The sequence below is a fragment of the Microplitis mediator genome, chromosome 7 (assembly GCF_029852145.1).
Source record: "Microplitis mediator isolate UGA2020A chromosome 7, iyMicMedi2.1, whole genome shotgun sequence".
NCBI lineage: Eukaryota > Metazoa > Arthropoda > Insecta > Hymenoptera > Braconidae > Microplitis > Microplitis mediator.
In genome coordinates this window covers 16,342,520-16,369,709 of record NC_079975.1, presented here as the reverse complement: position 1 = coordinate 16,369,709, position 27,190 = coordinate 16,342,520, and the positions used below count along the sequence as shown (strand labels likewise).

The window sequence follows — 27,190 nt, the reverse complement described above, 5'->3', positions numbered from 1 at the left end:
ATAATAATAAAATAAATATTTTGAACGCATTTCTTGAACCAAGAAATTCTTGTTTGAAAAATAGTATTTTTTTTCTCAGTGTACACTCGGACATCATCGTGAAATTAGTCAGGATAGCTTCCTAGAACCTCAAAACGTCAAAATCTGATAGAAATTCGGTTTTTGCAAATCGGACCGAAACCAATAATTTCCCGAATTTTTGAAAATTTTCAATTTTCTTAGCGGGAATTCAAAAAGTCAAATCGATAACACCAACCCACAAAAAAAAGTGGTCAGTCTTTTTGACCAGATCTACCTATTTATTTATTTCGACGCGCTAAATCCGAATCTGAAGTCAGTTTTGCCCGTACACCCTCAAAATTTTGAGTAAATTGCAAAAAACCATAAGAATCGCAAAAAATTCGCAGTTTTGATAAGAAAAAAATTTATGGAACTATTAATCAAGTATGATTTTCATGTCTTTTTGTCCCCTGAATTCAAATCTGAAGTTAATTCAACCTTAAGCCTCTAAAAATTCGAGTAAATGGCAAAAAACTCATGGAAATAGCGGAAAATAGCGAAAAATTGCAGTTACCGTGATAAAATAAATTCTATAGAGCTAAATTAATAGATCAATCATGATTTTTATGCATATATATATATATATATATATATATATATATATATATATATTAGGGTGGTCCTTATATTGGACATTTTCGAATTTTTATGCTCCCAGAGGCTTATGTGGTTCGAAATAAATAAAAAAAATACCCTCGAAGGTTCAGGTCTCTATTTCTCAATTTTAACCCGTGCCGCACAGCGATGTAAGTTTCCCATTTAAATAACACGGGGTTTTTGGCATTGAACCATTAAGTTTTTATTCCGGCTAAAGTAATTGTTCGAAAAATTTAAAACTCTGTAGACTTTATCCTCATATTAGCAGCCACTTCTTAGAATCTTTACAGATTTTTAGCTACTATAATTTTGGGGGTACAGCATGATGGAAAGAAAAGAAAAAAAATTTTTTTTATTTCTATCTAAAATTTTTTTCAAATAACAAATCAAATCACTCTGCATCCTGTAACAGGGCGAATTATAAATTTTGTGAGAAATTAAATATTTGAATTTGAATTTCGTTTCCCGCCGTTAACCGGCCAACGACCTCGTAAGTTGCGAGTTAGTGATGCGACTTGTCACCGGGTGTCGCACGATCACCTATATAGACCCGAATATTCGCCACTCCCCTAGACTAAGTTTTTCGGGAGTGAACCGAAATGGTGGAACGAGACTATAAGAATACCAACGGAACGTGATTGGAAAGGACAGTAAATCATAGAAAGAAAAAATTTATATTGAGTATGGGAAATTATGAAGTGTTGAAAAATTGAGTGAGAAAGTTAATGAGTAGAGTCACTTAGTTATAGAGTCAAATTAGAATAAAGAAAACTGTGTCTGTGATTTAGGTCCGGTGGACATGTTAAGATTAGATTCGTTATATACCCAGGGGATGTTTTAATTGTTAAGGAAAATTTTAGTTAATGTCCAGGGGACAAATTTGTTAATTGGTATTAAGGTTCAACGTCCAGGAGACGGTATTTTAATAATAATTACTAAGGTTAATGTCCAGGGGACAAATTAATAAGGTTTAACGTCCAGGGGACGATTTTTTAACGGGAGTGTGTGGGTGTGGAAACGTCCAGGGGACGCTATTAGTTTGTCATAAGATTCCGTCCAGGGGACGAGGTATAAATTAGTTTGTCATAAGGAAAACCGTCCAGGGGACGAGATTATTAGTTTGTCATAAGGAAAACCGTCCAGGGGACGAGATAAGTAGTTTGTCATAAGAAAATTAGTTTGTCATAAGAATATTAGTTTGTCATAAGGAATTTAGTTTGTCATAAGTAATTAATTGTTATTCAAAGTTAAATAAATAATAAGCAAGGTGCTTGAAATTGTAAAAAAATTAAAAGTGAAGTTTAAAATAAAATTTATTTCAGCCTGTTCACTATTCCTCTCCTCTCTCACAAAATATAAAATTTACAACCGACCCTGAGAATCAAAAATTACAATTAACATCCGGTTCTGGAAGGCCGAGTCCATCTTCCAGTGGCGCCCTAATATTCGACTATAATACTTAGGTGCGACCAGACTTGGCAAGCTAATCACTCTGTCATAATCCTTTTCACAAGTTCTTCCTTTTTTTCATTCTCGCACCCAAGTGGGTGAACGGCATATCTTTGTTGCACTAATACAGTAATCAGGAGCATTTTTTTTCAATTACAACTGAAAAATTTCCCTTAAAGTTTAAGCTCTTATTTCTAACGGGAAGAGTTACCGCAAATTTTTTTTTATGATTTTTTCAAGAAATATTTTTGTTTATGTTATTTGACAATGTGTCTTTTTCAAAAATACATAATGCTTTCAATTGATATCTAAGATCGGTATATCAATGCCACTAATCATATTATGTCTCAGTTTAACAGTTGATAAATATGATCAATAAATTAAATTTCTTTCAATATTTGCTTAAATAAGTTGGTCACCTTTAAGTTTATTATTTGTTTTAAGCAATAAATAATAAACAAAAGGTTGATAGTTTTGTGCATTATAATATCGAAATAATTATTTGTTTACAATTTTCTAACTATAATAAATTATTAATAAAATAGATCTTTTTCATAAATAAATATAATAAACTCAAAAAATCACAAAAACAAAATTTACGACACGTGGTTCGGTTGGAATTAAGAGCTCAAACTTTAAGGGAATTTTTTTCTGCCGTAATTGAAACCGATTGTGAGGTAATCGTAATAAATTTGAAAAATTTTTCTGTTCCGTAAATTTGTGGCATGAGTGTAGAAAAACAAAATTAACATTATAACATATAAATAATGATTAAAAATGAAATGAGCGATTGAGGTGTGTACTTTTAAATTTTCCAACATTCCATAATAAATATTTTTACCATTATATTAGAATTTTATTCAATGTTAAGCATAAAATTTCTATGAAAAAATCATTTGCCAGAATCTTGTAGTTTTTTAGACCGGATTAAAATCTAAGCTGTGTAATATTTCAAATATTATATTTTCTTTTAGAGAATCTTTACTCGGTAGAAATAGTTTTTTAATTAATTTTCTAATATTCAAGACTTCTCGTCTTTCTCTTCTGTATAGAATTCTCTTGAAAATTTTGCCAAAAAAAAATGAGAGGGATTTTTAGTACTAAAGAAACTCAATATTTTTAGTGCATAAATTATAGAAAATACTATTGTTACGTTTTGGGTAATTCCCAATATTAATTTTTAATTATTTGTATTGTCTGGTCAGAGCACTACTGTTACGTTTTCGGATATTATCCCAAATAAATTAAAAATAAAAATTATTTTTAACTATTTAATTTAGTCCAGGCTTGGCCTCGTTGGAGTATCGATAGACCCCCGGTCGGCCTTGGTCATCGATTATTTGATCAATTATTATTTCATTTAATTTACGAGATTTAAAATATTTTCGATGCCGATTCCAATTCCATATTATTTATAATAGCAGCAGGCGAATGAAAATATTGGGGTGCCAATTACCTCAAAATAAAGTTGGATTAATTTAGGATTAATTGTAGTTTATTAATTACTCATGAAGCAGAGGTTCAAGCTCCATGAGCTCTCTTTCAAGACTGAGTATTTAACCGCTGTAAAAATATAATAAAGCCAACAGAGTTGGCAAAATGTTAACGCTGCATCTCGGGTTCCCTGTAAGAGAATCGTCGTTGTCCGTGTCTCATGCATCGTCATCTGTTTTGACTACCCGCGAGCCATGGCGACTCTCTTATCGTAACCGATTTCCGTTACATTGCATAAAATTAATTTATTAAAAATAATTAATTTAATTTAATCAATAAAATATTACGGGATTGTAACACTATTTTCTTAGTATGAGTCTACAATTTAGTTGTCCCAATACTATGAAGCCGTACTCATTACTAAGTAATAAACGAACAAATACGTGGTTTTGTTGTATAATCAGAAATCTATTTATTCACAATTAGTTAATAACCATAGAAACGTTTATAAAAATAAAATATGAAAATCTTTAATATCATTAAGAACGAAAAGATTCTTTTTTATTCGTTATAAGAGAAGTTTTGTGATACTAATTCATCATACTTCAAAAATACAATTTTTTTTGCCGTTTGCTTGTTTTTAAGTCAAAGTGATTTTAGTATAAGTTAATAAATCTTCAACATCTTCTGACGATCCCAAAAATATCGGTGTTCTTTGATGTATTCTGTCAGGGATTACGTCCAATATATCAATCTCACCATTTGAAGCTTTCCCTCCCGCATTTTCCACAATATATGCCATAGGAATACATTCATAGAGAAGACGTAGCTGAAAAAAAAATGTAGTTTGTATGATAAACTTTATTTGACTTAGAAATAGATATTTTTAATACATGTGTGTGAAAGTAGGGACTCTGACAAGTTTGCAGTGACCTCACAAGTCTGAGGCTATGGGGTATTCTGAACGAGTCTCAGGACATAGGGAAACAGGTCAGAGGAACAGTCTGAATGGAACGTCTGAGATTTTGATGAAAATCTTTCATAACCTCAGATAAGTCTTGTAACTTCAAGTCTACCGAGATTTTTACATTAGAAAATAGCGTATCGAATATGATTTCTCGTTATTGCAACAGTGGACATCTAACTTGCATAATAAAATAGCTTAAAAGTTTTTCGGGCTATCTATATTCTTCTCAATTTATCTATAAATTGTCTTATTGAGAAGGTTTGCATGTTTAGGTTTCCACTATATTTGAATAGTTTTCATTTAAATTGAGAAAAATATAGATAGCCCGAACTAGGAGCCGAACCCAGACCAATTCGGTATCGCGCCGAGTGCTCTACCAGTTGATCTATCCGGCACTATACTATATTCCGTTCAATTTGATCTGTAACTTATTGAGCCACACCGTTCATCGTACGGTAATACATCATTTAAATATAGTGGAAACTTGAACATGCAAACCTTCTGAATAAGACATTTTATAGATAAATTGAGAAAAATATAGATAGCCCGAACTGGGAGTGGTTATTTTATTTACTATATTCCGTGTCAAACTTGTCGTTCTCAATGTTGGCATCCTAGGAGGGATGAAGCAGTCGTTTGTGTCTGCACTGGCTAGAATACCAACTTGTTCAGCGCAAGTTGAGTTTCTGGCATCGCGGATGCAAAAGGCTGTTATCCTCGGGTCCCTCCGCCTACTTAGGCAAAGAAGCTTGGCCTGCTGCGCATGCTGATCATCTTGTTGATGAAGCATCGCAGCAGTAATGATTTGGCACTCAGGTGTGGCCCTTGGTAAAGTCGGACTACCGGGGATAACCCCCTGAGCAATTAACAACAAAAGAAATGATAATAATAATAATAATAATAATAATAATAATAATAATAATAATAATAATAATAATACTAATAATTATAATTATAAGTCATACGTCGTGTCCGTGGACTTTTGTCACATCTTCGTTGTTGATAGTCATAATTAACTAACGTGTAAAATTTATCGCAAATCAGACATGAGGATAATAGTTCCGTTAAATCCAGGCAGTCGGATCGGAATTATATTGACGTAGAAGTTTCCGGGTAGTTCGTGAGAACTACGCACTGGAAAGTTCTTTCTGATCCAGTCATAAAATTAATCATGGAAATTAGAATAATGTGAATATAATTTGATAAGGAATAAAATCAATTCATAATTCATCAACGTCAAACGTGAGAATTTGTAGTTTGGGTTTTATTGTTGAGTTGGTGATGATAACTCATTATCACCAACTCAATAATAAAACCCAAACTTACAAGCAAGTAAATTCAGAGAAACACTCACCTGCTGTATATTCTTTCTTTTTTACGTTTGGTTTATTATCATTGATAAGTAATGCGTAAAATTAAATAAAGAAATAGTAGACTCGGCTGAATAAAATTATTAGTAAAATGGTATAAAGAAAATGTGATCGTGAATAAATAATTAATTGATTAGTGATTGAAAAATTGGAAAATAAATAATATGAAATTTAATATTATTAAGTAATAAAGTAAAATAGGAATAATGTTAAAAGTTTGTGATATAGTAAAAGTGTAATTATAAGTAAAGATTGTTAAATAAGTCTTAATCACGTAGAGGGTTCATGGGACTGCGTGGTGTTTGGTTAAGTCCAGAATAACAGTTTTCTGTTATACGGTGTTTAGCTTTCGGACTGAAGTTCAAGTTTTGCAGTCGCCCTCTGACTTGCAGGACGCCCAGAGTATCTACTGTTGGCATCAGTCATATCAAAGGACTGGTCCTTGGTATTTGCTTTCTTCAGAATTTTGATATCCAAAAAGAAGTAGGTTTTCTGAGTGTGCATGTACCTCATGTGGTCGATGCTCAGATGGCTGTATGAGCACGGTTGGCACGTTCCACTAGATCGGATGAGATTGCTGAATCAGTCAAGTAGTAGACCGGTAAGCCTTTCCAGCTAATGGGGATTATGACATGCTTGAGCAGTTTCATCAACAGCACTGCTCCACAGAGTTCGAGGAGTGGGATGGTAAGCCTCTTGAGTGGTGCCACCTTGATCTTGATACATATAAGACTGGAGGTTTTGCCATGTTGATTTTAGACGCGGATGTAGACCACAGCAGCCATGGCCTTTTGTAAAGCATCACAGAAGCCATGAGGTGCTGCTGATGGTGTTGAAGTTAGGCCAGCTTAGCATGGTATTGACAGCTTTTCTAGATCCTTGAGCTGCTGTACATAGCTGATCCATTTAGTTGATGACTCCTGAGATATCTCCTCGCCCCGCGTGAAACTCATGATCCACAAGTCTTGAGCAAACACCGCGTCGATGACCTTCGTGATAGGCGCTGTAGTGCTGAGTTTGATAGTGAAGTAAAAGCTGTCACTATCAGGTTGCCATCTCAAGCCGAGATCATGAGTCACTGAGTCCTTGACGAGCGCTTTTTACAGCACTGTGAGCTTTCTCTCCTCTGGTACCTCACTTAAGACTCCAGAGTGATTGCTATTTCATTTTTGAATATGAAAGCCGCCTGCCATGCAGAGCTCGATTGTTTGAGCGATTTATTATCTGGCTTCTCCGATGGTCTCAGCCCCACTGATGATATCATCCACATAGTAACCTCTCTTCAAGGCTGGTATTGCCAGTGGAACTTTATTTCCTTTATCCACAATTATCGCTGGAAAATTCTGGAAGGCAAGTAGGTACAAGAAAGCAGCACACGCCTCCTTATAGGTGACGGTAGTGAGCTTGTAAGTCACCAGTTAACTGCCTGAGTACCAAAGGATACGCTGAAATGTCCAGTCCTCTGGGCGCACCTTAACCTGCCGATATAATTTTCCCATGTTAGCAGAAAACACATATCGGAAGAGTCGGAAGTACAATTAATTAATGTAACGGCACCGGAGTCCACCTCCGTTTGACGGGAGGCCGTTTCCTCACACTTTTGGGCATACACGCGCTGCAGGCATCACCATCTTCTACCCAGACGACACTCTTAGTCGACAAATATAATTAAGCGACAACTAAGGTGGACATTAACTGAAGGTATAATCAAAAATCGTCATTGCGCGTAGTATCTAACCACAGCCACCACGAATCCTACCTCTCTCGGACCAAACACTACTTCCACCTCAGGAAATAAAGAGCCTCTGGTTGAAGTGGGCTTGGAAAGGCCCCCCGTGGTACTAGACTCCCAGCTCTGTTCAACATGGTTGCGTAGGATAAGTAGTGGGGTGCAGCTTTCACCCATACCCTATGTAAAGGGCTTCTTCCACTTGTCTCTGTCGGGTTCCTAACAACTCATTATCTGCTTGTTCATCCCTTGATAGATTTTCTACTTTCCCGAGCCGAAGATTCTTTAATTATTCCAGCCAAATCAAAGAAAGGAGACAGCTTGGAGGAGCCAGAAATGCAGCAGAACAACAAATAGATTCATTTGAAAATTAGCTCCAGAGTGTAATTGGTTGTTGAGTGACTTTCCAGTGCTGATGCGACTGAAGCCATTGAAATCTACGCTCAGCTTGGTCGTCAAGCTGCTTTCTTTGAGTACGCCGTGATGAGGTAGGTAGTTCACTGACTCTGACTCTGGAGCTGAGCTAAGAACTTGCTTGAGATGTTTGAAGCTGCCATACTTATCTATGAAAGCTGTGTATGCCTTTTGAAAGTTTTAATTGCACTGGAATTTTCTAGGGAGGATACACAGCATTCTATAGGCATTGGATCGTGATTCTCCTAGTTGGTCAGGTGGGTTCTTGAAAGGTTGACGTGTAACGTATCTTCCTATCTCGTCTCTCGAGTGCGTAGCCTTGAAGTGAGCCTCACATTCTCCTTCGTCCTTGCACAGCCCTGAGTTATGAGTTTTGGGTACTTCATCTAAAAGCCAGAACCTCCGGAGGAACGCGCGGAACTTAGAATCAATGCTTATATGCTGTACTCAGCCTACTAATGCCGTAAAGTTGAAGCCTGATGGGCCCGATACGATTCACCCAAACTCGGTCAACTGAGCAGTTGGAGCATCAGCTACTTTGACTACGCCTTCCACGGTGATCTGCTCATGTACGTCTGCTCCGAGGATATCATCGATGGGTCTTGATGAACAGAAGTCTAGATCAGCAAGCTGAAGTGCCTGCAAATGCGGCCAGAAAGTGATTGTCGGCATTGTGGATGGTAGGGAGGTTGTCAGCTTTGGCAGGATGTGGGCTTAGATAGTCATAACCTTGGTGAAGATTAAGTAAGCGCGTAATTTAACATGAACGATCCCCCTAATGCTGCTGAAGACGTGGGCTCCTATCCCGACAATAGGAATCGAGGTCGAGATACGCTGCAAATGAAAATGTTGGCTAATTCTCTCTGAGATAAATAAAACTTCCGAATCTTGGTCGACTAAGGTTTTTACGCTCATCAGTTCGTGATCTGACTGTACTGTGAGCTCCATCATGACCAACAGCCCGCTGTTTGGTGAGTAGCTGATAATGTAGTAAACCGTAGCTCCAACACGTTGCACAATTATTATTTGGTCATATTTTAAATAAAGATGAGAGATATTAATATGGAGACCAATACTCGAGATAACGCCCAAGCTTGTAATGACTTTTCGACATATATATATATATATATATGTATAAGATTATCGTTTTAATATTCTCAAAGATTATAAATTAAACAAACTGTAATGTGTTGCTCTGAAAACAAAGATTTATTTATTTCATTTGTTATAAATTCTATTACTAAACATTAATACATAATTTATCTAATTCCTACCTGAAAACAAAGAAACGACATTAAAAGTTTATTTTTCAATATGTCAATTTCTTTTAATCCCTTTTTAATTTATTATTAAATAGATTTGTTTTAATACTTATATTCTATATTATATTTTAATATTGTGAAGTATGACGCCGTCCCATAACCTCCCCTCACTTCCGTACTTCCTATATCTGCTTTCGATTATGCAGAGACCTATACTACCAACTATCAAGTATGTGAACGACCTGGAGCGCGGCGTAATTCAAATTTAAAGAAATATACATTTTCTTTACATCTCCCCCCTTCGGGATTTTTTTTTTTTTTTTTTAATTCTATTCTGTTATTTTCTCTTTAGAAGGGGCTGGAATGAGTTTTGTGATATGGAAAAGACTTGATTCTTTATTTTTGTGGCCTGTTTCTATTTTGTATATTGAGGTTGAGAATTTTTCAATAACTTTATATGGTCCAATTGTTAGCTCATCCAATTTTTTTCTATTTAGCTTGTTTCCATTTTCCACATACACCATATCTCCTGCATTGAACTCGTAGTATTTTCGATTTTTGTCGTACAAAATTTTATTGTAATGATGTGATTTTATTGTATTTTCAAGTGCTATTTTCTTGTCTCTGATCCAGTCATTGCGCGATGTTTCTTCCTTTAATTCCTTCGGCAAAATTTTGTTGTTTGTACCATATAGAAGATAGCTCGGAGTAAAACCAGTGACTGAGTGATTAGTGTCGTTAAATTTACTTACACATTCTCGAGCTATTGTCGTTCAGGCTTTCTTTTCACCTTTTTCATTAATTTTGCATCTAATTTTGTTTACTAATGTTTGATTCAGTCTCTCATTTAGTCCGTTCAAAAATGGCGCATTTATTGCTGTGAAAACTATTGGTATTTGATTGTTATTTAGGAACTCCTTGAACTCTTTTGAATTGATCCCTGGGTACTGATCGGTAAGAAGCATGCCAATGTCTTCCGTTTCTGATATGCTTTTGACTAGTTTCACAAAATCATTCGCACTCTGAGTTTTCGATGTTAGAATAAATGCATACCTCGTGAAGTGATCTACTAGTAGATGTAGGTATTTTTTCGTTGATCTCGAACCACCGAAACCTCCAATTGTGTCCATAGATACTATTTCAAAAGGCTTCGTAGCCGGGCCTAGATGTGACATTAACCCAATTTTATCGTGTCCTCTTGATTTATTTTTTATGCAAATTTCACAGCGTCGGCAAATTTGTTTGATATTTTCCGTCAGATTCTTGGCTGTGTAGAGCGGACTAATTGTTTTCTCCATTTGTCTAATTCCAATATGACACATATTTTCATGTATATCTTTCAAGAATTTTATGCTAAATTTTTCAGATAAAATTATTTTGTCTTTTTTCCGGACCTTTTTTAAATATATCTCGTGTTTTTTCATAAATTTGCTTTTATTATTTTGTAATTCTTCATTATTATTTTGATCTGTTAGAATATCTTTTAGCTTTATCAAGTTCACCACTTTTAACTGTTCATCTGTATTTTCGTCCGATTCTAACACTGGATTCCTGCTGAGACAGTCTGCTTCTAAATTTTTTTCTCCTGGGGCATACTTTATTTTAAATTCATATTGCGATAGATAATAAGTTAAATCACCCAACTCTTCATCAACTCTAGATTTCAGATTCATGTTTTCTAGGGGTTTGTGGTCCGAGTAAACTGTAAACGATTTACCTATCAACCAGTATTGCCAGTATCTCATCGCTTCTCTAATAGCTAAACACTCAATATATATTGCTTTTTTTTTCTTCTGTGTTTCATTTAGCTTTTTTGAAAAGTAAGCCACTGGCTTTTCTTTACCACCCGGCTATGTTTATTTTAAAACGGCTCCAACACCTTCTGAAGAAGCATCAGTATAAATATTGATTGGTAAATTTCGATCGAAAATTTCCAAAATTGGTTTTGAGCATAACAGGTTTTTTATCGTCTCAAAAGATTTTTGGCATTCATCAGACCATAAGAACCTTTGATTTTTTCTGTGTAAATTATGCAATGGGTTTAGTATTATTGCACGTTTCGGTATATACTCATGGTAAAAATTTATTTTTCCTAAAAATTGTCTTATATTTTTCTGTGTTTTTGGGACCGGAAAGTTTTTTATTGAGATCAAATTATCCTTTACCGGTCTGATAGAATTATTATGTATTATATGACTCAAATATTTTACCGAGTCTGATGCAAATGTGCATTTCGTAAATTTTAACCTGAAACCCTCTTTTTCGATTGCTCTCAGCAACTCTGTTAGATGAATAATGTGATCGGAAAAATTCTTAGAAAATATAAGTATATCATCTATAAAATTTACAGCAGAATCCGTAAGTTTATATCTCCTTAATATATTAATAAGTATTCTTTGAAAAATTGCCGGTGCTGTTTTTAATCCGAACGGTAGGCAGGTCCATTGAAAGTGCCCTTCTTGTGTAACAAATCCTGTCTTTTTCCTGTCTTCAATTTGTAGAGGAATTGACCAAAATGCAGAATTTATATCTAGGGTTGAGAAAAATTTACAATTTCTTGTTTTTATCATTAGGTCTTCAATTAATGGAAATGGTTGAGCTTGAGGTACTACTATTTTATTCAATTCTCTGAAGTCTATCCATAGTCTTGATTTTTTGTTTTCCTCTTTCTTAAATGCCAAAGTAACCGGTGCAGCGAATGGACTATAGGATTCTTCTATTAACTTATTATCTAGTAACTTTGCTATTTGTTCTTCTATCTCCCTTTTATCCTCTATAGTGCATCTGTAAGGTCTCTTACAACAATATTTGTCCACTAACAAGTCTATTCTCGCTTCATATCCGTTAACAGTACCGACATCATATTTATCTTTTGCAAAAACTGACCTATGTTTGCAAATTAGTGTATTCATTTCAGATTTTTAATATTGATTCAAATGATTAATTTTTATTTCAAAATCTTCTACCTTTATATGCTCATTAAAATTTATTATGTATTCTTCTGTACTCATATTGTTATTTTCTTTTTTATTCTTAGTAATCCCATTTTGGGTTATTTTTAACTCTTCATTTTGAATTAGTTTGAATTTTTCTATCAAGTCTAACCCAATTAAAAAATCATATTTGAAATTTTCTCTATCAATGATATACACGTCAACATTCTCTTCTAGTTCAAAAATTTTTATTTTCAAATTTGTCAAACCACTTGTTTTCTTAACACCATTAATCGTTACTAAATCTGCTTCATTCAAATTGTTCCCTTTTCCTATTAGATTTAGTAACTTAGAATTAATTAGAGAGACGTTTGAACCCAAATCATAAATCCCATCTATTTCTAATTTATCATTTAATAGTAGTTTGACTTTTATTAATGGTGTTACTGTTCGTTTTTTTGATTCGTTTCATTCAACTCCGCTTCAATCACAGAATTGTTTACATGCCTAATGAAATTTTTCTTTACCTTAGTGTCCTCTTTTGTCCTGAACCAGCATGAATTTTCAGAATGATAGCGGGTGCCTTTATTTAGTCCTGCACAAATTTTGCAAAAACTTTTGTTTTCATTTTTCCTGTTTGTTTCTGTATTTGTACGTTTTTTTCTCCAAAAATTATTTTTTTTTATTTAGTATATGTTCATACTTGTTCAATTCATTGAATAAATCTGCTGTATCCTGTAATGATTCTCTATCAATTTTATTAAGGATAAATTCTGGTAATCCGGCTGCGATAAGATCCACTAACGTATTTGTGTCAATTGATTTTCTCATCTCTAATACAAGCCTTTCTTTTCTCATAGCGTAATCCAATAACGGCCCATCTCTATATTTGAATGATAGTGCATTAGTGACTGGGTTCCATCCTTTATTTGCAAACGATTCACAGAATTTTTCTTTCCACATTGCCCATTCTGAATTTATTGTTAGTTTCATAATCATTGAGCTGTACCAATCTACACTGGATTTATCCATAAATAATCTGAGTATTTCAATTCTCTTTTCATCCGTTGTTACTTCCAAGCGTATACATTCTTTTTCAAAAATATCAATCCACTGCTTAGCATCGGAATTTTCACTTGTAAATTTCTCAATCACAAATTTTTCAGCAATGTTTTTTAAGCTCTGTTTTCCCTTTGCCTCTGTATTTTCAACTAGTTTTTCAAATAATTTTTCTAATGTCCCTGATTCTTTTCGATGAGCCGCTGAAAGTTGTTCTTCCTCCAATTCTTCTAGAAATTGATCCCCGAATTGTAAGTTACCATCTTCATCTGCGTAAGTTTCTGTAAGTTCCTTTATATCCAAACTTTTATAGTCTGGTACCGTTTTATTAGACTATTTTTCACTTCATTAAAAGCAGCTGTTTTCATTAGTTCTTTGTGATGACCTGCTGCATGTAACTCATCTGGTATTGCGTATGTTTTATTCTCTCTTGTGATTATTGAGGTTACAGAATAAATATTCGTTTTCCCGTCACTTGCAGGTAGTAATGAAAATTCAAAACGAAGTTTTTTCATTATTTTTTCCTTTTATGAACAATAATGTCGTTTTATAAGATTATTGTTTTAATGTTCTCAAAGGTTATAAATTAAACAAACTGTAATGTGTTGCTCTGTAAACAAAGATTTATTTATTTTATTTGTTATAAATTCTATTACTAAACATTAATACATAATTTATCTAATTCCTACCTGAAAACAAAGAAACGACATTAAAAGTTTATTTTTCAATATGTCAATTTCTTTTTATCCCTTTTTAATTTATTAATAAATAGATTTGTTTTAATACTTATATTCTATATTATATTTTAATATTGTAAAGTATGACGCCGTCCCATAACCTCCCCTCACTTCCGTACTTCCTATATCTGCTTTCGATTATGCAGAGACCTATACTACCAACTATCAAGTATGCGAACGACCTGGAGCGCGGCGTAATTCAAATTTAAAGAAATATACATTTTCTTTACATATATATATATATATATATATATATATATATATATATATATATATATATATATATATATATATATATATATATGTCGTAGACAGATCGTGGAATTGGATAGTTCGTAAACTGTCTAGTCATTTCACGAACTGCAGCCAAATCGTGTATTAGTCGATTTTAAGTTTTGTAAATAAATAAAAAATGAAATTTAATCTATAAATAAATAACATTCCCGATAGAAAACGTTTGGATCCAACCAGATATGTCTGGATCTCGTTACATCTGTTGATATCCAAATGCATCCAAATATTTGATCTTGCTAGATATAAGCATATGGGGCATTCCATGCCAAATCACCAAGGTTTTGACCCGACCCCCTTCGATTTCGCTGGAACTTTTTTATCATTTTTTATCCTACCAAAGACATTTTTCTGAATTTTTTCAAATTTTTTTACCCAACCCAAAAAAAGTTACGAATTTTTGAAAAAAACCGCTCTTTTTCTTTCAAATCGCTCTAACTTTCTCACAGATTAACCTTTCAAAACTTTTTTTTTCAAAATTTGTGTTTTTAAATTTAGTTTTCAGAAAAAAATACAAAAAATTTATCGTGACTTACAAAAAATTTTTTGTATTTTTTTCTGAAAACTAAATTTAAAAACACAAATTTTGAAAAAAAAAGTTTTGAAAGGTTAATCTGTGAGAAAGTTAGAGCGATTTGAAAGAAAAAGAGCGGTTTTTTTCAAAAATTCGTAACTTTTTTTGGGTTGGGTAAAAAAATTTGAAAAAATTCAGAAAAATGTCTTTGGTAGGATAAAAATGATAAAAAAGTTTCAGCGAAATCGAAGGGAGTCGGGTCAAAACCTCGGTGATTTGACATGGAATGCCATATATATATATTAGGGTGGTCTTTATTTTGGATTTTTTCGAATTTTTATGCTCTCAGAGGCTTATGTGGTTCGAAATAAATTTAAAAAAAACATCTCCAAAGTTTTAGGTCTCTATCTCAATTTCAACCCGTGCCGCAATGCGATGTAAATTTCCCATTTAAATAACACGGGGTTTTTGGCATTGAACAATTAATTTTTTATTCCGGCTGAAGTAATTGTTCGAAAAATCCAGAGACACGGTAGACTCTCGCGTTAAGTACACGGTCAAACACATGTTTATATTTATGTTTATATTTGAGTGTGTAGCGCGAGCCTACCTGTCTCTTTTCTTGAGTCGGAGTGGTATTTTATGGTTACGAATTGAATTTTTTTTAATTAAAATTTAAACACGGCTTACTTCTGTTTTTTCTGAATATTTGTGTCTCACTCCGATTTTATCAACTGCATGTTATCACATCTTATTATTATTTATCTCATAATATATGAAAAACATTAGCATATACTATAGTACCTTAAAATTTGAGATTTCAGAAATTTTTTTCATCTAAAATTTATGCTTATTTATTACCGTCTTAGAATAAATAATTGTAACAAGGAGCACGATTGACTCAACATTGAAATTTTAAAAATCTGTCTTGATTTTTTAACACTAGAGAGCGCTTCCATTCTCCGACACAGCTTTGTATGCACAAGCAACGAGGCCTAACGCGTAATATTATTTTACCTATGACGAATGAATGAGCGAGTTTGGGTTAACTATTAACTATCCTAATGACTACTTTAGCTTGAAATTGACAATAATTTGACTGAAATTACCTAAAAGACCCTAGGGGTATAAGCATGGTGAATTTTCCCCCGAAAGGTATCGGCTTGATACTGCGGGGATTTTTAGGTACTAATAAGATATTAAGATCCTGAGAGTTTCAGCTTTTGAAACCAATCGGTCTTCGAGAAAAAGCCAAATATGTAAAAATCAGATAAAATGAATATTCTCAGAGACTATTTTATCGATTGACTTATACTCGGGATATGTTTTGGGGGTCGATAGTAGCTTCTCGGAAAAAAATTGGGAGCTTGATCGGTCGACAACAACTTCGAAAAAAATGACTTTTTAGTTTTAATTTCGACTTTTCACGATGTTACGGTTCTGGTTCAATTATGAAATAATTTTTTTTGGATTCCTCATCCAATTTCCTATAGACTTAAGTACTTTTAAAATTTTTAAAAAAGGTACGCCGTATAGAAAAAAAAAATAAAAACCACTTTTTAAGCAAACATTTACTTTATTTACATGTTTAAAGTGTGAATCATTATTTTTCTAGTTTGTATATGTTCTTGAATGTTATTTGCAAAAATAATCTCTGCATCAGCAGTTAAATTTTGTCATATCATATAATATTAACTAAAATATTATAAACATTATACACATATAAAACAGGAAATAGATTTTAGTTTGTAAATTATAAATACATAACAACAAATGAAAGATATACTTGAGGAAAAAAATGTATAATCATATTTTATCAGTCTTCATCACTATCCTCTTCAATCACAGGTGAAATACTGTCTCTATCAAATAATTTGCTAAGTATTTCAGCAGGCCTTAAAATCTTTGTTAAATATCTCCCGTGTGATAAATAGTAAACAACAGCAGCAACATGAGAGCAACATCCAATTGTTCTCAGACCATTTGCACACTCACAACTATGCCTCAATATGCTTTTTGGACCAATAGCATTTTTTTTATACTCAATGAAACATCTATAATCTTTCTATTAATGTGTCTGGATTGAACTTGAATTTTGAGTATATTTGACTGTTCTTTCACATATTGAATAGTGAGATTACCTGTTTCATCAAGAATTTCTGCTAAATAGGAAACAGCCTGTTTCAATTGATAGGAACCAGTGAAAAAAATACGCAGATCATTTCCTGTCATTTGTGGAAAGTCTTCAAGAGTTTCAGATGAAATTGTTTGAAACGGCAATTTTTTTCGCTGCCAGCCATTTTTTTGAACGTCTTCAGCTAACGTATTTACTACATTATTTTGCGATTTCATTGTTTCTATGACTTCATCCAAAAACTCTGAGTCGGAAGTAAGACGCTTACTATACATATTATGCAAAAATGAGGCAATCTTACAAAAACTTCCAACCCTAGGAAGCATTTTGTTGTCAATTCTTTGGTCGAGTAAATGATATTTTTGTTTTAACATCCCATGAACTGCTTCTACAGCCCAACGAATTTTTGTTACATTTCTTGAAGCGTTAGACTCAGCTGTTGTTAACTGATTTTGTTTTCCTTTGAGTGCTGGCATTAATACTTTATAATTTTTTTCTTCCAAGTATCCTTTCACATCACGGAATCCTCGATCTTCCACAAATGCATCGCCAGGTTCTAATAAATGACATATACCATCAGGATTATCTATGATATCCCGCATTATAGTAGCATCATTTTGGTTAGCATAATACGGTCCCAACATATCAACTATGTATCCATCAGTTGTGCAAATCGTGAATGGCTTACATAGTGGTACTTTTTTTTGACCACAATATGACTTTCTTTAGTACTCATTATTAGAACTTTTCTCATGACGAGCATAAGTCCCATCACAAATTAAAATGAGTTTATCATTCAAATCATTGTGAAGTTTCTTAGCAACTGAAGATGTATGATTCTCAATAAGATCAGCCCTAGATACTGCGTTTAAACCAAAACGCGAAGGTAAAATGTCTTTTTCGAAAGATTGGATGACTTGCTCACAATACTTTGACACTAACTGATCTTCGTTAATATCCAAGATTGTAGATATTAACTTATTTGAATTACCTGTGCGAAGCTTAACCAAAAACACTATTATTGCTTGAGTTACACTTCGAGCATCAGTATTTCTCATTGAAACTAACCAATTCCGCAACTCAATCACATTTTCCCATTTTAAACCAGTCAAAACACGAAGCTTCTCATCTGATAAACGATAATCCTCCATTTTATTCAGTAATGTTGAATCGCATTCAACAGCAAAATTTTCCATCATATTACTTAATTCTACTGATGAAATTAAAGTCCAGTTAGAATAAACTCTGATCAAACTTAGAGATTCATCATAGAATCGTTTGTTTATTAAATGATTTCGACAGCATCGATTTCCATCTGGTATGAAGACTCGTCGCTAAATGAATGACTGCATTCGGGCTTTTTGAGGAATAATAATTAAGTCACTAGTATTACCGCAAAGACAACAGTATCGATGAGTTGAAATAGTTCTTTTCATACGAATCTCAACGTACTCTGTACAATCGGTAGGAGTAATGTTGACTCTAAAAGAAGGATCATCTGAACTTGACTGAGACAATGTCATGTGTGACAGACTAGACTCCGTTCGTTCTAACATTCCACTAACGATAGATTCAGATCCATCTTCAGCATCGAAAACCACCGGTTCAACTTTTCTTTTTTTATACATCTCTACACGACATTTACCACAAACAATATCACCAGTAAAAAATTCACCATCAAATACTGCAGAAAACTCATCAATGTCTTGTTCTGTTAATAAAGTTTTAGGAGTTCCCGGAACTTTCTTTACTATTTTTGAGCAAATGCAACACTTATCATTGATTGTTTTATTTGGACTCATTTTATGAGCTTAATAAATAAAATGTGAACAGACAATCTCTCAGATTCAGATCATAAACAACACTTTTGTCAGCTGTTGTATATACGACCAAATACGCCAGTGGGCGCGTCGGTCGTGCGGATCTTTTTGCCCATAAGACGACTGAGTCGATAACATACCATATTCAATGACTAAAAGCGACAATTTGAAAATAATTTTAATATGACTGCAAAAAAAAACTACATAATTAATTAAAAAGTGGTTTTTATTGTTTTTCTATATGGCGTACTTTTTTAAAAAATTTTAAAAGCACTTAAGTCTATAGGAAATTGGATGAGGAATCAAAAAAAAATTATTTCATAATTGTACCAGAACCGTAACATCGTGAAAAGTCGAAATTAAAACTAAAAAGTCATTTTTTTCGAGGTTGTTGTCGACCGATCAAGCTCCCAATTTTTTTCCGAGAAGCTACTATCGACCCCAAAAACATATCCCGAGTATAAGTCAATCGATAAAATAGTCTCTGAGAATATTCATTTTATCTGATTTTTACATATTTGGCTTTTTCTCGAAGACCGATTGGTTTCAAAAGCTGAAACTCTCAGGATCTTAATATCTTATTAGTACCTAAAAATCCCCGCAGTATCAAGCCGATACCTTTCGGGGGCAACTTCACCATGCTTATACCCCTAGGGCCTTTGCTGCCCGAATTCGCTGACAGTTTGACAGCGGAGGTTGAATCGAAAAATTTGCGATCAATTTTTCCTCAATTTAGAGGTAACTTTTTTTATTTGAAACAATACCCAATTAGCACAGTTTGCCTAGCAAAAGTTTAACTTTACAAAAAAGTCCTTAAATTTTTCGTCAAATGTCGGTTAACTTCAAGCTTTTCTGTTTTTGACGACAATTTGTATACAACTTTTGAAGTAAATTTGCATTTTAACTCAGGTAGTAAATTTACGTCAAATTTTATGGCAAGTTGTACACCAATTATCGTCAAAAACGAAAAAGCCCGAAATGAATGGTCATTTGACAAAAAATTCAATGAAACTTTTATAAAAATAACTTTTGTCAAGCAAACTCCCTAATTGACAGTAATTTGAGATTGAAATTGCCTGAAATTTGCTGCCCGAATTTCCTGACAATTTGACAGCAGAAGTTGGAAAGAAAAATTTTCGGTTAATTTTTGCTCAATTCAGAGGTAACTTTTTACGAGAAAAAAAAGTCAGTGATTTTAATTCTTATTATTGTAGAAGGTAAGCAAATTTATAAATAAAATTGTCTACAATTTCACGGTAAAAAAATACTTTACAATTTTTTAAGTGAAATTAACAATAAATTGAAGTAAAAATATGCTTGAAAATTGACGACAACTTTTTTCTAGTCAACTTTGAAAGTGATTTTGCATTCTCACTCGGGCAGTAAATTGGCGTCAATTTGAACATCAAGTTGCATACAAATAGTCGTAAAAAACGGAAAAGTCCGATGTTGACGGATATTTGACGAAAAATTCAAGGAAACTTTTGTAAGTAAACTTTTGCTAAAGCAAACTGTTCTATTAGGGAGTTCGCTCGGCGAATCTAATAATATGGTAAGTTTACCAAGAACTCAGTTTGACCAACAGTCCCAAACTAAAATATTTTTATGTTTTTAATGTTGTTAATCACACGCAAGTGACATTATCCACCACAAAGTGGTAATTTTAAATTATCGGTATTTACCCGCTCAACTGAACTTTGATTTCAATCCTACGGTATGACTAAATAATAAGTAATGACCACGAAAGTATTTTCAATATTAATAAATTAATCATGATTGATTCCATCAACTGAAAATACCAGTACATTATTTAAATTATAACGAATACTGTTTTTTTAAATCCGCGACGGAGACGTGAACAACCCCAGTACCGTATGCAGTCACCCACGTGTGTAAAAAAAAAAATTATAAATTTAAAGTCCGGAAAATGAAAATGATAATAAATATGACTTCAATTAATATTTAAATTTAAATAAAATAATAATGTTATTAAATTATAAATAAATAAAATAAGGGTGTGCCTGAACCAGCTCCTCAGGCTGGATTAGTGCACGTAGGCGCCAGACCGTTTATATAAAACGGACAAAAATAATGTATCAGGGGGAAAATTTGCAAGGATTGATCAGAGCGAGCAGCTTGTTCGAAGCGGATAACAATCGAATGAAATTAAACAAGAAATAATCAGAAAATAAGCACAATTAAACATTTAGAAAATAATAAAGCAAATTAAATACAGTAGGAAAAGACCCAGGAAAAATTAATACTGAGTATTTCCCCGAAAATTGTTGGCTTAACTTATTTCTATAAAACACCAAAATCTTTGGTACAATATTTTAATTATAAATATAAATTATAATCATTAATAACCCCTGAAGGTAGAATCTATATAAACTCAAAAATTCAAACTTAAATCCAATATTTAAACCAATAATAATCAATATATCATAATAATTTCCTTACAAAAAATAAATAATTCATCAAGATCAATTAATAAAAAATGAATAATCACAATAATTATCCGGGTTACCCCTTTACAGTTTATAGGGGGAGAAAGATACGGCTTACCCTCACTCTCATTCACCAAATTTCCAGAATTATACTTTAAATAATATAAATTTCTTTACAGTACTAATTATCGCTTTTTAATAATTATTTATAGTCAAAAATATAAAAATATAATATAAATTAATTGACCGCTGGGGGAAAATATAATGATAGAATATAACTGTAAATTATACACGGAAAAGAAAAATAAATAATAATATTTCGGGTATAATTATTTAAATAATAATGACAATAATTTTAAATAATAAAATAAATAATATTAATTCCGTTTTAATAATTATGATTACTGTTCAGGAATTGTTCCTTGAACTATTACGTCGTCGACTCAGGAATTTTCTTTCCGGAGCCGGCGTATAGCTATAGCTACAAGTATATATATATATATATATATATATATATATATATATATATATATATATATATATATATATATATATATATATATATATATATATATATATATATATATATATATATATATATATATATATATATATATATATATATATATATATATATATATATATACAGCAAACTGCTGTAAGCGCGCAATTTCTAATTTTGAAATTAAAATTTATACAAAATATAATTATTTTATTGTGAACAATTCTTTTTATATGTGTATATGTATCATTCAGGGAAAAATGAAGTACAAAATTAAGCACATTATTCACGGGTGTGTGATACACACACGTGAATTTTGCGTCGCGAATACCAACAATTTCCGGGGAGGTTATTAGTGACAATGCATGGAGAGAGAATACAAGAGTACTCACTCAATACTGCTTCCCGAAATAATTCCAAGCAAAGACTCGAACTGACAGCAAATTCACCCGGTGAAGTTATTCACTTTGATTATTTAATTACTGTTAACTGATAACAAAAGAATGAAACGTAATAGCAACGTATTTTTCTAAATTTTTCAACGACAGCGTCCACTCGTCAAGACTATCCGTACCTTTCTAATTGCTTCTTGGGCCGGTCACTTGTTGGCCACCCACGTGGCGCAACAATCGCCCTTAATTATTATTATTATTATCTAGCTCTGGGCCTATTTTAAATCCACTAAATAAATTATAAAAACTTCTTTCCCCAACCTGAATGATACATATTAAATTAAATGCATTTATCTAGTATTTATTTATACCAAAATCATAATTTTAAAATATATATTCAATTAGATAATAATTATTTAGACCATGTGTTTTACATCGATACTGCAGGGGAAAATATTGATTTTTCCCCTCCTCTGCGGTCACTATTTCTCATCTTCTCAATACCTGGATGTAAAGTTTAAACTAAATAAAATAAAAACAATGATTGGGGCATAATGTGACCACACATTATGTCCTCCAGATAACGCAAAATAATAAATGCTTCCATATAAACAATAAATGTTGACGATGATTATTTTTAAATTATAAGTTAAAATATTATCATACACGTGCTTTCATTCACGCCGCGCGCATGCGCCACTCCACGAGCAAACGCTGTCTCCGCACCGGCGTAGTATCGAAATTCCCGCGTAACCATTCAAATTTAAGCTTAAATACTATTTATAAATTCTTATTACTAATTAATTATAGATTTATTTGAATGGTTACGTGACAACATTACAATTTTTATAACAAAATCAATATAAATAATTTCGTGTATAGTTACAGTTTTGTCAAACTCGATAATGGTATAATAACCAAAAATTACCATACAAGTCAACAATTTGATTGATTAGTTTATTGATGTTTATTTAAGTTGGCATGTGTCATATCTTAAAAAAAGTGGCGCTTAAAAGTAAAACAATAGTGGGGATCATTGTTGTTAAAAAGAATATTTGCGTGGATATCGGCCATTACGGATTTATCAGTCAATGAGCTAACACGTAAGTACGATTGTGAAAACTTTTTTATTTATAACGACATTTAATATATATTTTTTTTTTTAAAATAAGTAACACACGCGAATAAACTGAGTTTAAAGAATTAGTTAAGTAATATTTTCGTCAATAAATAAATTTATTTTGATTAAAAAATGATTATATTCATTTATTTATATTAAATTGACGATCTAATCTACCGGTATTGCTTCCATAGAGCAAAAGTTCGGTCATATTGTAATTTATTATTATTTAATGAACGATTCATTTTAATATGTAGTTGAATAAGTTGTAAAATTTTATAAATAATTATCGAGTTACCAGTAAAATATTATTTTTGTATTAGTCTATTACAATTCATGAAAAAAAAAAAAAAACTATCCGCACTTGTATATATAAATTATTGTCAATTAGAATTGTCGAATTTTGATCAAATTTCTTGTGTTGATATTTTTGTATTACATGTTATATTTTTCTTTATTTCAGTAGACTTTCAAAATGGCTGATGAGAATATTTTTGGTGGTAAGTCACTGTCTTGGTGTTTTATAATATAAGTTTGGTGAATTTGAATTATTTTGTTTATTTTATTTTAGAACAAAATGGTTAAGAACTTGTCGTCATGCATTAGCTCATGAGCCCGCACCAGTCGAGGTTCCGGAACCAGTTAATGGGCCAGCACCAGTCCATGTACCAGCACCAGTTATTGGGCCAGCCCCAGCCCATGTTCCAGCACCAGTTTATGTACCAGCACCAGCCCATGGGCCAGAACCAGTCCATGAACCAGAACCAGTTCATGTACCAGCACCAGCTAATGGGCCAGCACTAGTCCATGTGCTAGCCCTAGTAAATGGGCCAGCACTAGTCCATGTACCAGTCCCAGTAAATGGGCCAGCACCAGCCCATGTGCTAGTACAAACATACGAGCCAGCACCAGCATTCGGTACAGCATCATCGTCGGGTTTACCGCTAGAATATAAGCTTCAATACAATGATCATATTTGATATTACAAAATTGCCATTGGTCTCTTAGAAATAATTGTTTTTATGATTCGCTTTTGGCTTTCAGCAAGGAACCGTGGGTACTGGGGTGACGGTTACAGGCACCGTACCTGGCAAGGGCGGTACCAACCATACGATCGTGGAAGAAGGGGTAAACGAGGCGGTGACATTAATGTATATATGTAAACACACAGATGAGTATCTGTGTGTTTACATATGTATATAAATTACACATAACTTATACGACACACGTATATTTATTATAACTTTTTTTTGTTTTTCTTAGCATGGGGGTAGAATTTGTACCTTATAAAAAAAAAAAATTTTCAAGAAAAAAAAAATTTTTTACTCAACATTTTGAGGTAGTCCACTCGTTTTTAAAATAAATAATTGATTAAACGGGGTAGTCCCAACGAAAAAAATTACATGGTGTTCTAGAATCTGTAGGGTGTCCTCTTGAAAGCAAATTGAAAGTCAGAAGTTGAAAAAATTTTTTTTCTATTATTTTTGTAATTTAAGTGAAAAATCCAAAAATAAATAGCATTTTCTTTTGAATTATAATGAAAATGAAGTAAAAAAAATCACATTCGACAATTATTAGATGTTTTCTACGATTTTGGACAAAAAAAAATTTTTTTGTTGGAACTATCCCGTTTAATCAATTATTTATTTAAAAAACGAGTAGGCCACCTCAAAATGATGAGTAAAAAAATTTTCTTTTTCTTGAAAAAAATTTTTTTTTTATAAGGTACAAATTCTACCCACATGCTAAGAAAAACAAAAAAAAAAGTTTTTTTTTAACCCATCCTAATATTTATTTAATATATATTTTTTTATAATCCATTAACTTTCTGTCTAATAAAAAATTTGATAAATACAATATTTATGGAAATTGGCTGTCCAATTATCAGTATCCCAAAATTATCCAAAACATTTCCCTAACATTGACAATTGTGTTTTAGGCAGAAAATTTTTAATTGTTTCTATATTTTTATCAATAAATACTCAGTTGATTGCGTGCGTTTAATAGTAACTCTGAATGCCGTTTTGACTGCAAATTACTGTTAATTAACGGCTCGGATCTGCGCGCGGATTGACCACATTCAAACATTTCAAAAGATGTCGCCAATTTGTATTTGAGGAGTGTCTCAATTCTAAAAAACTTCGTAGATAGTCATTCCGTCCATGACTTGACATATATTTGCAGCTAGAATTTGACGTCGACATTCCTGTGATATTCTGGCTTGTGCAACAGTTGTTAGCAACTTCCTCATTGAGTTCCTAAAAATTGTTTGTTATTTCTCAATAAAAAGCAAGCTTCTTAGTAGAAACTTTTTGTGTCAAGTTGCCTTCGTGGTCGCAGATTGATTCCAACGTTCTGGGGAAATTGATACTAATTCGTAGCCAATAGTCGGATGGTCTGATTTTGTTGTCAACTTGACGGCATACTGACTGCAACTGTTTCTCTATAACTTAGTTGTAGAGAAAATCCGGAAATTTTCGTTAATAAGATGAAGTGTAGTCAGATGTGCCAAGATAGTTAGGATTGCCCCTGATAGCCACACTCTAAATATAATTGCTTAGCAAGTTGTGCAGTAAAACATTTACAGCCAACTCAACGACAAGTTTCTGGCAAGCCTCGGCTAGATAATACTTGCGTGCAAGTTAATGCAAATCTATTGCCGTCATCATCTGAATGTAATCTGACAGAAAAACTTGCCGTCAATTTGAAGTGAAACTTGCAATTAACTTAACATCATTGTCTGAAAGTAACACTCGTATTCAAATTGAATTCAAAGTTACAGACAATTTACTGTCAACTTAAAGGTCACTGCTTGCTCTCAAACACTTTCCTTTTAATTGCCTTCAGAATGCGGCAGTAGCTTGAAGTTAACTTGTGGTTAAGGTGGCTATCAGGGGCTTAAGAAAAGTTCGCTTCAATTTAGATGTCTAATACCGTCTGTAGATTTCAAGCAAATTGAATTCCATTTCCTGTGAGACAACCCTGATAACTAAGCTATCGACAATCTACTGCAATAATTTGTCATCAAGTTGGCTGCAAAAATTGGTATTTCCATAAGTTGACAACAGGTTGCGGCAGTAGATTGTCGTCAACTTAATGCGAAAGTTGGTAACTTGTAATCAACAGTAACACTAAAAGCCACCTTAGCTTGAAATATACTGTAATTTGACATTGAAATTTCCTAAAATTTGCTGCCTGAATTTGCCGAATATTTGACATCAAAATTTGGAGAGAAAAATTTTTGGTTAATTTTCGCTCAATTTATATCCCTGATAGCCAAGTTGGTGAGAAACTGGCGTGAAACTTACAGCCGCAACTAGACACCAAGTTGGCCGCAAAAGTTGATACTTCCAAAGTTGATAGATACTTTCTGAGAAAGTTGGTGGCAAAAGTTGAAAATTCAATAAGTTGACGGTCACTTTCTGAGAAAGTTCTCAGAAGCCTGCATTCCAGTAGCGGCTCCATACTGGCGTCAAATTTCTCAGAAAGTGGTGGTAACTTGTAGCCAAAAGTTGCAAATGCTGAAGTTGTCGACAGCTTGTCATCAAGTTGATCGCAAACTTATGAATACTAACTTTTGGACGAGAAACCCTCGCTGTCAGGGTATAGAGTTAACTTTTTACTAGAAAAAAAAGTCGGTAATGTTCATTTTTACCATTTCAGAAGGTAAGCAAATTTATACATAAAATTGTGTACAAGTTGAACGTAAAAATATACTCAACAATTTTTCAAGTCAAATTAACGATAAATTGACATTAAATTTACCTGAAAATTAAAGACAACTTTTTTCTATTCAACTTTTGAAGTGAATTTGCATTCTAATTCGGGCAGTGAATTTACCTCAAATTCAATAGCAAGTTGCATACAACTTGTCGTAAAAAATGGAAAAGTCCGAAGTTGACGGAAATTTGAAGAAAAATTCAACGAAACTTTTGCTCAGTAAACTTTTGCTCAAGCAA

General features: G+C 32.9%; 1 protein-coding gene across 1 annotated transcript in view; it reads right to left on the bottom strand.

The window, feature by feature from the left end:
• Window positions 1-4,002: 4,002 nt before the first annotated feature.
• LOC130671195 (fructose-1,6-bisphosphatase 1) overlaps window positions 4,003-27,190 on the bottom strand; it is a 121,021-nt gene continuing 97,833 nt past the window's right edge. Inside the window, exon 4 of the mRNA XM_057474929.1 lies at window positions 4,003-4,369. Coding sequence (XP_057330912.1) covers window positions 4,181-4,369 — 189 coding nt within the window. The 3' untranslated portion in view covers window positions 4,003-4,180. The remainder of the gene's footprint in view (window positions 4,370-27,190) is intronic.